Source organism: Bison bison, unplaced genomic scaffold (genome assembly GCF_000754665.1).
Source record: "Bison bison bison isolate TAMUID 2011002044 unplaced genomic scaffold, Bison_UMD1.0 scf7180017864171, whole genome shotgun sequence".
NCBI lineage: Eukaryota > Metazoa > Chordata > Mammalia > Artiodactyla > Bovidae > Bison > Bison bison.
This window is the reverse complement of record NW_011494743.1, coordinates 780,415-793,362: the sequence shown is the minus strand read 5'-3', so window position 1 is coordinate 793,362 and position 12,948 is coordinate 780,415. Positions and strand designations below refer to the sequence as shown.

At 40.9% G+C, this 12,948-nt stretch overlaps 1 protein-coding gene across 4 annotated transcripts in view; it reads left to right on the top strand.

Annotated features, from left to right (window-relative positions):
* NEK10 (NIMA-related kinase 10) overlaps positions 1-12,948 on the top strand; it is a 272,823-nt gene that overhangs the window by 101,250 nt on the left and 158,625 nt on the right. For all 4 annotated transcript variants that reach the window (XM_010842043.1, XM_010842042.1, XM_010842040.1 and 1 more), the window contains 4 exons: positions 44-181; positions 4,568-4,613; positions 7,011-7,132; positions 7,275-7,377. In XM_010842043.1, coding sequence (XP_010840345.1) covers positions 44-181; positions 4,568-4,613; positions 7,011-7,132; positions 7,275-7,377 — 409 coding nt within the window. The remainder of the gene's footprint in view (positions 1-43; positions 182-4,567; positions 4,614-7,010; positions 7,133-7,274; positions 7,378-12,948) is intronic.

Below are 12,948 nucleotides of genomic sequence, written 5' to 3'. Positions count from 1 at the left end.
CCTCTCTTCCATTGTCTCTCTCTCTTTGTCTCATTTATCTTAGGTTAGAAAGCGCAGTGGTCAAAATCTGTTAGCAATGAAAGAGGTCAACTTACATAACCCAGCGTTTGGAAAAGATAAAAAAGACCGAGACAGCAGTGTAAGGAATATTGTTTCTGAATTAACCATAATTAAAGAGCAGGTAAATGGTTTTGCTTACAAAGATGTTTTCCTTAAATAAATGTCATCCAAAAAGTAGAGTTCATGTGCTGTTCCTGTCCACGCTGTGTAGGAACTAGTTCTGTTTAAAATAATCGGCCCTGAAGTGATATCAATCACCAGGTTTTCTCCTAAGGCTTGACATTGAACCACAGACAGTATATGGGGTTATAACCACATCAGGGCCAGGAATGCAGAACAATTGAGTTCACAGCCCAGAATGCATAATGTATGAGAAAGCATATCCACTTCCTTCTTATTATGTTGAAGTATATTTCGTTACTTCATTATGTGCATAATAGTATGACTAAGACTTCCCAGACTTTTGTCAAATGAAACCAAGTTGTTGACATTCCTCAAATATGGATTATTTAATCTAAACTGTGGATTTTCAAGTTGGGTTATTATTTATTGGCATGAGCAGAATATTCTAACATAGTGTTAACCACTCAAGTATCATGAAGGTCTGTTTAGGAGAAAGAATAAGCATGTCAGAGAGAAATGGGATTTCTCTTTGTCATCAGTGAACACACTGGCTTCTTTTTCAGCTTTCTTTGTTTATGTTCACTGTGAATGCTGTTTGTCTGTAACTCCTGGGGAGACCTGTCAGTTCATGGCTGTTTGTTGTTGTTCAGTCCCTGTCCTCACGATCTCTCCTGGAGTTTGCTCACACTCATGTCCATTGAGGTAGTGATGCTATCTAAACATTTCATCCTCTGTTGTCCCCTTCTCCTCCTGGCCTCAGTCTTTCCCAGAATCAGGGTCTTTTCCAGTTAGTCAGCTCTTCGCATCTGGTGGCCAAAGAATTAGAGCTTCAGCTTCAGTATCAATCCTTCCAATAAATACTCAGAGTTGATTTCCTTTAGGATTGACTGGTTTGATCTCCTTGAATCCAAATCTGAACACAGTCTAGCCAGTGAGCTAGGTCAAGAACATGGCTCTTTTGCTTCCCTAGTCACGTGTTACTTGAATTTGAAACCTGCTGGCCACTTGGTAGTTGATGAGGTAAACTAGTGGTTTTAGGATATCTTCTAAGAAAAGAAGTTGTAAGGGCGGGGCCGTAGGAGGCTTCTGCTTGAACTTTGAGAGAGCTCAAGACTGTAGGACTGTGCTGTCACCATAGGCTTAAACTAAGGAGAGGCAGCAAGTTGAGGTCAAAAAGGAGGCGGTGGTGGCAGACAGGAGTGGGAGAAGTGGGACTAGAATGGGACAGTGTATTTGTTAATGTTAGTACTGAGTTGTAGTAACAAAGATGCCCCAAAGTATTGATACATGGGCTTGAAGGCGAGGCCTCTCCATGTAGGGGCTTCATCTTCCTGCCAGTCCAGATGCATTGCTCTGCTCCATGTGGTCAGGCAGGGACCTGCTCCTCCTCTCCCATTGCAGCCACCAAGGTGGTGCGCCCTGCATTTTGCGTTCAGACAGTGGGCTCCCCTCACTCTCCACTGGGGAGAGCTGAGTGATAAGCTCCCTCAGGGCTGCAGGAGAGGCAGAGAGAGGCAGAGAGATGTGACCTGTGGTGGGAAGTGCATCGTGCTACCACCTGATGGGATAGAGCAGCGTGAGGGCAGGTTTCAGTGGACAGCCAGAGGACTCTCCTGTGAAATGGCAAGAAGAAAGGCTAGAGAGAGATACAAGACATCTACAGTGTACCAGGGACTGTTCTGAGATGAAACAAACTCCAGTTCACTTAGAAACTCAAATTTTAAATAAACAACCACAAAAACTTAGTATTCTTTTGGAAAATTATCCCTTATTAAAAAAGTAGAATTTCTGTGTTACATTCTAAGTCTGCAATGTAGGAGACATAGGTTCAGTTCCTGTGTTGGGAAGATCCCCTGGAGAAGGAAATGGCAACCCACTCCAGTATTCTTGCCTGGAAAATTCCATGGACAGAGGAGCCTGGCAGGCTACAGCCAATGGGATCACAAGAATCAGACTTGACTTAGCTACTAAACCACCACTCATTCTAAGGTAAACTATGCCAAAGAGAAAATTTTACTGGACACTTTTTGGAGTGCATGCATGCTCAGTCATGTCTGACTGACTGTGACACCCTGGACTGTAGCCCTCCAGGCTCCTCTGTCCATGGGATTCTCCAGGCAAGAACACTGGAGTGGGTTGCCATGCCCTCCTCCAGGGACCCCTTTTGTTGAGGTATAAATGACATATGACAGCAGATTAGTTTCAGGTGAGCAACATGATGGTTAAATATTTGTATGTATTATGATGTGATGACCACACCAAGTCCAGTTAACATCCACCACATGTAGCTAAGATGAGAACTTTTTTCCCCAAACTTACTTATTTTTAACTGGAGGAAAATTGCTTCACAATATTGTGTTGGCCCCTGCCATATATCAACTTGAGTCAGCCATAGGTATACATGTGCCTCCTCCCTCTCTAACCTCCCTCCCACTTCCTACCCTTCCACCCGTCTAGGTTGTTGAAGTGAAGTGAAGTGTTAGTTGCTCAGTCGTGCCCGACTCTTTGTGACCCCATGGACTGTAGCCCACCAGGCTCCTCTGTCCATGGGATTTTCCAGGCAAGAATATTGGAGTGGGTAGCCATTTCCTTCTCCAGGGGGTTTTCCTGACCCAGGAATTGAACCCGGGTCTCCTGCACTGCAGACAGATACTTTATCTACTGTATGATTCAAGTTTCTTGAAAATCATACAGCTAATTCCCAGCAGTTTCCAACTTGAGTCTAGGAAGATGGTACTGATAAGCCTGTTTACAGGTAACAGTGGACATGTAGGCATAGAGAACAGACTTACAGACACAGGCAGTGGGGAGGACAAGGTGGGGGGTGGGACACATGGAGAGAGTAATGCAATCAGAACTTTTAAACCACAAATAAAACTTTATTCAGGACCACTGCAATAGAAGTCAAACTATTGCAAGAGAGGAGAGAGATTCAACTCAGCTCTCAACAGGAGAGGCATGATGGGGGACTTACAACTAAAAGTCAGGGCTGGGGGTGTCAAAGAATGGAAAATTGGTTAGTTATCAGGTTGGGGAAGAAAAACTTGATCAGATCACAAAGTTGAGGGGTGAAGAACTTGACTGGATATCAAGAGTGCAAGATTCCCTCTAAACCAACTGAGCAGGATTCTCGCTAAAACCTGGCAGGCCAAGGAGAGGAGGCCTAGTCCAGAGGATCACCCAAAGGAGTGCCCTAAGTTTGTTCAAGGAGGGAGACATGGGCAATTATTCTTATAATTTTAATGGGATTAGTAGCTCATGTTATTTTGATGTGAAAATATTAGTCACTCAGTCATGTCAGCCCTTTGCAGCCTCATGGACTGTAGCCTGCCAGGCTCCTCTGTCCATGGAATTCTTCAGACAAGAATACTGGAGTGGGTTGTCATTCCCTTGTCCAGGGAATCTTCTCAACCCAGGGATTGAATCCGGGTCTCCTGCATTGTGGGTGGATTCTTTACCATTCAGTTCAGTTCAGTTCAGTCGCTCAGTCATGTTCGACTCTTTGTGACCCCATGAACTGCAGCATGCCAGGCCTCCCTGTCCATCACCAACTCCCAGAATTCACTCAAACTCACGAACATCGAGTTGGTGATGCCATCCAACTGTCTCATACTCTGTTGTCCCCTTTTCCTCCTGCCCCCAATCCGTCCCAGCATCAGAGTCTTTTCCAGTGAGTCAACTCTTCACATGAGGTGGCCAAATTACTGGAGTTTCAGCTTTAGCATCATTCCTTCCAAAGAACACCCAGGGCTGATCTCCTTTAGGATTGACTGGTTGGATCTCCTTGCAGTCCAAGGGACTCTCAAGAGTCTTCTCCAATACCACAGTTCAAAAGCATCAATTCTTGGGTGCTCAGCTTTCTTCACAGTCCAACTCTTATATCCATACATGACCACTGGAAAAACCATTTTGGAGAGCATAGAAAGACATGAGTCATGTAAATAGACACAGTGTATATAAACATTTAAGTGGCAGAGAGAGGTTAAGAGCATAGATACATGTGTTCAAAGTTAATTGTTTCATTTCAATTTTCTCCTCAATGCAATCTGTTTGTGGTATTGGAGCAGGGAGTGTTAAATGAATTCTTAAGATAGCTTCCAGTTCTATAATCCTCCATTTTAGTTAAATTAAGTGAGAAAGCAGAACCAGTTTTTATTGCTATTTTATAAGGCTATATAGGAGATTGCTGTTTTCAAAATAGTTTTGTAAGCAGCAAATAAACAAGAATCATGAAAAATAAGATGATATTTTGAAATGCTTTGTTGTATAAATAAATGTAAACAGGATAATTTCTTTGTTGTTTTCAAATATGAATCCAACTAAATTGTGAAAACAAGTTTATATTTTGAAGTAGGTATAATGTTTGTTATTTATTTTCTTATAGCTTTATCATCCAAATGTTGTACGCTATTATAAAACATTTCTGGAAAGTAAGTATGAGTTTTCGTGATATTTCTAATAAAGTATCTATGTTATTTAAATATTTTTTTAAAAAATGTTACAAAAGAAGCTTAATCAACTCTTTTCTCTACCTTTTCTTTGTTATATATATGATAGTTGATATTTTTCATCACTTTCTTGATCAGTGAAACACTGATAGTCAAAGATCAAAATATACTTATAAAATACTTAGATCTCTCTATATAAGATTGCACAAACAAACCAAAATACTAAATATTGCTATTTTCATATACAAAAAGCCTTTAGTAGGATCAGGAGAAAATAAAACAAAAGGATGGTGGCTTATTTAAGAAAAAATAAAAAGGTGTGTTTTTTTTTTATTAAATCAGATGATTTTTTCCACCCTCTTCCCCTCAAACAAATTGGGCTGGGTGTTTTGAGGTTTCTTTCTCTTGAAGTTCAGGTAATTGCCACAAGGTGGTGATGTAACCCTGACTGCATCATCTTTAGGATGCTGGAATACAGAATCAAAACGTTGAGATAAAACCAAACTCAGTCACTTGTTTTTAAAAACAATAGAACTTTTGACTGAAGCAATATACATTTTAATACACCTGATGTGCTTCACTTGTGAAATTTCAAAATAAGTCTCCACATGAAGGGGCTTCCTCACTGCCTCTTTATCAGTGCTTGTGCTCAGATTCTCAGTTGTGTCTGACTCTTTGCCACCCCATGGACTATAGCCCTCCAGGCTCCTCTGTTCACAGGATTCCCCCAGCAAGAAAACTTGAATGCCATTTCTTCTTCCAAGGGATCTTCCCTACCCAGGGATTGAACCCATGTCTCATGTCTCCTGCATTAGCTGGCAGATTCTTTACCACTAAGCACCACCAGGGAAGCCCCTATCAGTTCTGCTGCTGCGAAGTCACGTCAGTCGTGTCCGACTCTGTGCGACCCATGGACGGCAGCCCGCCAGGCTCCCCCATCCCTGGGACTCTCCAGGCAAGAACACTGGAGTGGGTTGCCATTTCCTTCTCCAGTGCATGAAGGTGAAAACGCTCAGTCGTGTCCGACTCTTAGCGACCCCATGGACTGCAGCCCACCAGGCTCCTCCGTCCATGGGATTTTCCAGGCGAGAGTACTGGAGTGGGTGCCACTGCCTAGTGCTGTACAAACCTGGCAGGGTTATGAGTTTTCCCATCCTCTGGTTGACTCAGAGGAACTCAGTGGTGAAACCTACAGCAAATCCAGTTCCCTTGGCCATTTGTTCTTGATATTAGAACAATTTCCCATAATTTAGTGCACATCCCATAATAAAGAGGTCTAGACTGGCTTCTGACTTATGCTGAAGTGATACCATTAACTTTAATTTGAAAACAAAATAACATTACTTCTTCTGAAAAGAATTGAAAGTGATTTTAAAAATACATAAAATATGTAGAAATAGATTAGGAAATCATGATAAAAGGAAATAGAAGGTGAGAAAATTAAAAATAAAGCTAAAGTTAGTTGTTGTTTGGTCACTCAGTTGTATCTGACTCTTGGTGACCCCACAGACAGGCTCATCTGTCCATGGAATTTCCCAGGCAAGAATACTGAAGTGGGTTGCCATTTCCTACTCCCGGGGATCTTCCTGACCCAGGGATTGAACCTGCGACTCCGCATTGGCAGACAATTTCTTTACCACTGAGCTACCTGGGAAGCCCATACATATTTTACATACAGCCAAAACATTACAGAAGATACATATCATGTACTATTGTTAATAGTTCCATATTAACATTTGGAAGAGAAAGTAGAATTTACTTGTTTCTTAACATCCAAAGAAAAGAGGCAAAGCCAGTCAGTTATGAGATTCCTGGGGTCCATCAGCTGCAATCTGGAGAAGGCCAGCTTTCTCAGTCCTTGTCAGGGGCTGGGATTTTCCATCACGGGTGGTATATCCAACGCGCTTATTTCTAAACCATGATGTGATTTCACTGTAAAATACTGCAAGGTAAATGTATGAGGCTGAAGAACAATAAATGTAAAACACTTTTCTGAATGTCTAGTTTGATTTAAGTGTAAATTTTAGACCACTGAGTGGAGAGATGGGTTTACCTGTGCTTCAGGGAATTCTCCGTGACGGGAGCATTTGCTTCTCTTTGGTGGTCCTCAGCCCTTCCACATCCTGGGATAAGTAGAAAATGATAACATTTGCCAGCGCAAACTGATGCTAGGGGGTTGCCTGTAGTTGAAAGAGATACAGTGTCCCCCAGAGCCCCCTGGGCCCTGACCTTCCAGCTGAGTGAAACCACATCCCTGACTCTTCTGTGATGTGTGTGCCCTGAACAACCACTGGGAAGCTTGGATTCTAATTTATAAGTTCTTTCAAAATGTCTATATTGAGTTTAATTTTCTATTACCTTTTCTTTTTTCATATATAGATGATAGGCTGTATATAGTTATGGAACTTATAGAAGGGGCCCCTCTTGGAGAGCATTTCAGTTCTTTGAAGGAAAAACGACATCATTTTGCTGAAGAGAGACTATGGAAAATATTTATACAGGTATCGTTCATCTTCATTAACTTTCCCTATGAAACAGTACAGGTCTCAGCTGACCTCCCAGAGGTGTGTGCAGTGGTTGTGAGTGGCGGTCTGTCCGTGTATAGCACAGAAGCAACCTTTGCTTGTTGTTTGCCATTTGCAGCTGTGCTTGGCTCTTCGGTACTTGCACAAGGAGAAGAGGATCATCCATAGAGACCTGACGCCGAACAACATCATGCTGGGGGACAAGGACAGAGTGACCGTCAGTAAGTATTCAATCGGAAAAGTTTCAGCTTGAGAGTCTCTGAATATTATTCTAGGGCAGAGTGGTTGGACAGAACTTTCCACACTGATAGGTGCATTCTCTGTCTGTGTTGTCTAGTCCAGCAGCCACTGGCCACGTGTGGCTATTGGGCACTTGAAATGTGCCTACTGTGACTGAGGATATGAATTTTAAATTCTACTAACTTTTAGTTAATTTAAGTATCCCTATGTGGAGTAGTGGGTACTACAGTGGACAGTGACTAGTGAAGTTCTTGATGTTCTTGAAGTTCTCAGTATGAGAGAATAAAATACTCTTAGGATGCTGGAGCCTTTAATTCCTAAATCAATGGTTTCTAGGGTTTTTTTTTCTTTCTGTAGAATACTTCTTCATCAACAAAAGCTTTTATGACTACCACATGAACACATTATTGTACTGTTTTTAACATAGTCTGTGACATGGGTGACCAATAAGCATATGAAGAACTGTAAAAAATCTAGCCGTTTGTATACTTCAACATGTTTACTTTATATCACAGTATCTTCAAGTGTAGCAGGTTATCCTAATGTTATATAAATTTTTGCAAGTGAGAAACTTAGTTTTTTCCCCCACAGTTGTAATTTCTCAATCATAAAATAAGCTTTTTAGCTTAGAATGATATATTAGCTTTCCCCTGTCCTCTTCACTCATGAACACTAGCTACTCTAGGTGGTTCGCCCACTACAAGTAGGGAGAGAAGCTAAATCAGTGTTCTGGAAATATTTGTGATCGTGACCTTCCACTGGTAAATTCTTTTGATAACACACTGCCAATACATGTATTGTTGTTGTTATTGTTGTTCAGCAACTGTCGTGTCTGACTTTTTGCAACCCCATGGACTATAGCATGTCAGGTTCCTCTGTCCTCCACTATCTTCTAGAGTTTGCTCAAATTCATGTCCATTGAGTTGGTGATGGTATTAGTCTATAACCATCACTAGTAATTGCCCTCCACTCTTCCCCAGTAGTGTATTGGATACCTTCCAACCTGGGGGGGGGGTCTCACCTTCCAGCATCATATCTTTTTGCCTTTTCATATTGTTCAGCTGGAGTGGGTTCCATTTCCTTCTCCAGTGGACAGCATTTTGTTTGTCCAAACTCTTCAGTATGACCCATCCATCTTGGTGACTCCTAGCTTCATTCAGTTGTGCTAGCACCTTTGCCATGACAAGGCTGTGATCCATGAAGGGGCAATATATGTATGCTTATTTATAAATGCTATACACATATCACTGTATAATTATTCTATAGTACATGACATCAACAGAAATAACATGCAAAGGGGTGCATTAAAATTCAAGATAGAGATTTTGATATTTCCCACCCCTCCCCTGCCTAGTGAATTGCCTTAGGCACCCAACTTAGGAGATCCTCTCCTAAGTTTTACTGATGTGAAAGGCATTTGTGCGTGCCTGCATGTGTGTGTGCTAAGTTTTGTCAGTTGTGTTCAACTCTTTGCAACCTTTGGATCGAGCCTGCCAAACTCCTCGGTCCATGGATTCTCCAGGCAAGAAAACTGGAATGGGTTGCCATGCCCTCCTTCAAGGGATTTTCCTGACCCAGGAATTGAACCTGTGTCTCCCTACACTGGCAGGAGGGTTCTTTACCACTCACACAACCTGGGAAACCTGAAAGAGATTTGACAACGTTTTAAAGCTGAGTCTCTTAGTTTGGGAAGAATCCGATTCCTTGTGAAGGCAATTTCAAATGTAGGCTTTTACCATAACCACATCCTCAGTAACGATGATTAGATTCACTGTCCAGATTTTGTTTTTTGGTTAGAGCATGCTACATCAGTTTTAAAAAATCCCCAAACAGAAGCTCTATCAAAATCTTCAGTGCAAACTTACTTGGTAATATTTCAAGACAATGCTTTGTGATATATATGATGAGGTCAAATAATTGTGACTCTTCATCTTGAATACACATTTAATTTACTTAATCTAGAAGTTAATTATAATTTTGTTTATTGTAAGCTTTTTACTTTTTTCTTTTTATGAATTGTACTTGTGTTTCCTTAAGAATCTTTTTTTAGGACTTCCTTGGTGGCTCGGACAGTAAGGCATCTGCCTATGATGTGGGACACCTGGGTTCAATCCCTGGGTTGGGAAGATCTCCTGGAGAAGGAAATGCAACCCACTCCAGTATTCTTGCCTGGAAAATCCCATGGATGGAGGAGCCTGGTAGGCTACAGTCCATGGGGTCTCAAAGAGTCAGACACGACTGATCGACTTCACTTCTTTAAAAATTTTTACTATTTAATGTTTGTATGCTTGTAGATGTTTTAATGTATAAACTAATAAGGATTAAGATTAATTGTGTGTTTGAATTTCATACCAAACAGTAATACTATTAAACAGATGCTTAATAGTTTAATGGATCTATTTAATCTTTCTAAAGGTGATTTTTCAGACCATATTTTCTGAGTCTAGCCAATGCTATGTCCCATTTTCTTACATTTAAATACATTGAGGTTAATCTTTTATTGTGGTAGTCTGATTTATTTTCTGTCTAAACTTATTTCAAGTAATTCTTATATTTATTTTCTTTAACCAGTACCACACATCAAAATGGTTTACAAAATAAGATAGTGCTAAAAATCTTGTAAAGAAAAACCTATCCCTTTGCAACCCTCAGTTCCATTTCCTTAAAACAACCACTTTTCATTCTTTTTTAGCTCTATTTTCTGGTATTTGGTTTTCCATTGGCTTCCTTGGTGGCTCAGCCAATAATCTGCCTGCAATGCAGGAGACCTGGATTGGATCCCTGGGTTGGGAAGATTCCCTGGAGGGAGGGCATGGCAACCCATTCCAGTATTCTTGGGCTTCCCTGGTGGCTCAGACAGTAAAAAATCCACCTGTAATATAGGAGATGTGGGTTTGATCCCTGCGTTGGGAAGATCCCCTGGAGAAGAAAATGGCTACTCACTCCAGTATTCTTGCCTGGAAAATCCCATGGACAGAGGAACCTGGTTGGCTACAGTCCATGGGTACAAAGAGTCAGATATGGCTGAGTGCCTATCACTATGATAGTTGAGGATTCAATTTTCTTGTTTTCTCTTCTTCCCACCTGCCATCCTGCAATATATTTATAGCATAGTGTTAAAGTGAAAGTTGCTCAGTCGTGTTCAACTCTTTGTGACCCCATGGACTGTAGCCCACCAGGCTTCTCTGTCCATGAAATTCTCCAAGCAAGAATACTGGAGTGGGTTGCCATTCCCTTCTCCAATTTATGGCACAACTATGGGTTAAATCAGTATTCAGTATTTACATTATTATTACTGTGTAACTATTGTTCAATGTTGATTACTTCTCCTTCCTTATAGGCCTTTTGTTTTTCTTAGAGTTAATAATTGCCTTCTTTTTTTTTTTTAATTTTCCTAGTTTTCTGTGTACTTTCATTTCTTCTTCCCAGATCTTCTAAAAGGAATATAAAAGTCTTCTTTGTCTATTTTCCACATGGTCAGATAAGACAGTTACTCTCAGTTTTTTTTTCTCTTGGATACTCATTTTCTGTAGTTGTCTGTTGTAACATAGACTGAGTTTAACTTTAGGTCTGTTACACAGCTGTTGTCCTGGAACTTTCATGGTCTTCTTCTTCTTCTTTTTTTTTTTCAATTTGGCCACACCGTGCTGCTTGTGAGATCTGTTTCCTGACCAGGGATTGAACCTGGGCTACTGCACTGAACCCTAACCACTAGACCACCAGGGAACTCCCTGTTCCTTTTCTGGTTGGAGCCTCTATTTCCTGCATCCTCTGGACTTCTCTTTCTTTTATAACTCCCTTATTTTGCCAAAGTGTATCTTCTAGTACTTTACTAAGAAAGAGTGCTTTGGAAATTATCGTTTTTTTTTTTTTTAAATTTCTAATTAAAAACTTCTGGAGTTATAAGTGACATATACATTCTTTTAGTTTCAGATGAACAACATAATGATTTGGTATTTGTATACATTATAAAATGATCATCACAATAAGCCAAGTTAACACCCATCATGTTACATAGTTAATTTTTTTCTCTTGTGTTGAGAACCTTTTAAGATCTACTCTCTTAGCAACTTTCAAATATGCAATACAGTATTATTAACTATAGTCACCATGCTGTATATGACATCCACAGGACTTATTTATGTTAGAACTGGAAGTTTGTATTTTGACCTCCTTCACCCACTTCTCCCATTCCCTATCCTCTGCATTTTGCAACCACCAGTCTGTTCTATGTATCTATGAGCTTGATTTTTGTTTTTTACAGTCCACATGTAAGTGAAATTATGCAGTATGTCTTTCTCTGTCTAACTTATTTCACTTAGTATAATGCCCTCAAGGTCCATCCATGTTGTTGAAAATGGCAAGATTTCAGTCTTTTTATTGACTGAATTGTATGTGTTTGTACGTATGTATGTGTTTGTACATATATATGAATAAAGTATATGTATATACTTATGAGGAGAAGGCAGTGGCACCCCACTCCAGTACTCTTGCCTGGAAAATCCCATGGATGGAGGAGCCTGGTGGGCTGCAGTCCATGGGGTTGCTAAGAATTGGACACGACTGAGTGACTTCACTTTCACTTTTCACTTTCATGCACTGAAGAAGGAAATGGCAACCCACTCCAGTGTTCTTGCCTGGAGAATCCCAGGGACAGGGGAGCCTGGTGGGCTGCCGTCTGTGGGGTCGCACAGAGTCGGACATGACTGAAGCGACTTAGCAGCAGCAGCAGCAGCGTATACTTATGAGGGCTTCCCAGGTGGCGCTAGTGGCAAAGAACCCATTTGCCAATGCAGGAAATGTAAGAGACTTGGGTTTGATCCCTGGGTCAGGAAGATCCCCTGGAGGAGGGCATGGCAACCTGCTTCAGTATTCTTGCCTGGGGAATCCCACGGACAGAGGGGCCTAGCGGGTTACATTCCATAGGATTGTAAAGAGTCACACACAACTGAAGTGACGGAGCACGCACATGCATGTACTTATGAATAAATATATGTAGATCTAGATACATATATACACATATACACTAGGTTGGTGACCAACCTAGTGCTGGGAGAAATATCAATAACCTCAGATATGAAGATGACACCACCCTTATGGCACAAAGTGAAGAAGAACTAAAGATCTTCTTGATGAAAGTGAAAGAGGAGAGTGAAAAAGTTGGCTTAAAGCTCAACATTCAGAAAACTAAGATCAAGGCATCTGGTCCCATCACTTCATGGGAAATAGATGGGGAAACAGTGGAAACAGTAGCTGACTTTATTTTTTTGGGCTCCAAAATCACTGCATATGATGATTGCAGCCATGAAATTAAAAGATGTTTACTCATTGGAATGAAAGTTATAACCAACCAAGATAGCATATTGAAGAGCAGAGATATTACTTTGTCAACAAAGGTCCATCTAAGGCTATGGTTTTTCCAATGGTCATGTATGGATGTGAGAGTTGCACTGTGAGGAAAGCTGAGCACTGAAGAATTGATGCTTTTGAACTGTGGTGTTGGAGAATACTCTTGAGAGTCTCTTGGACTGCAAGGACATTCAACCAGTTCA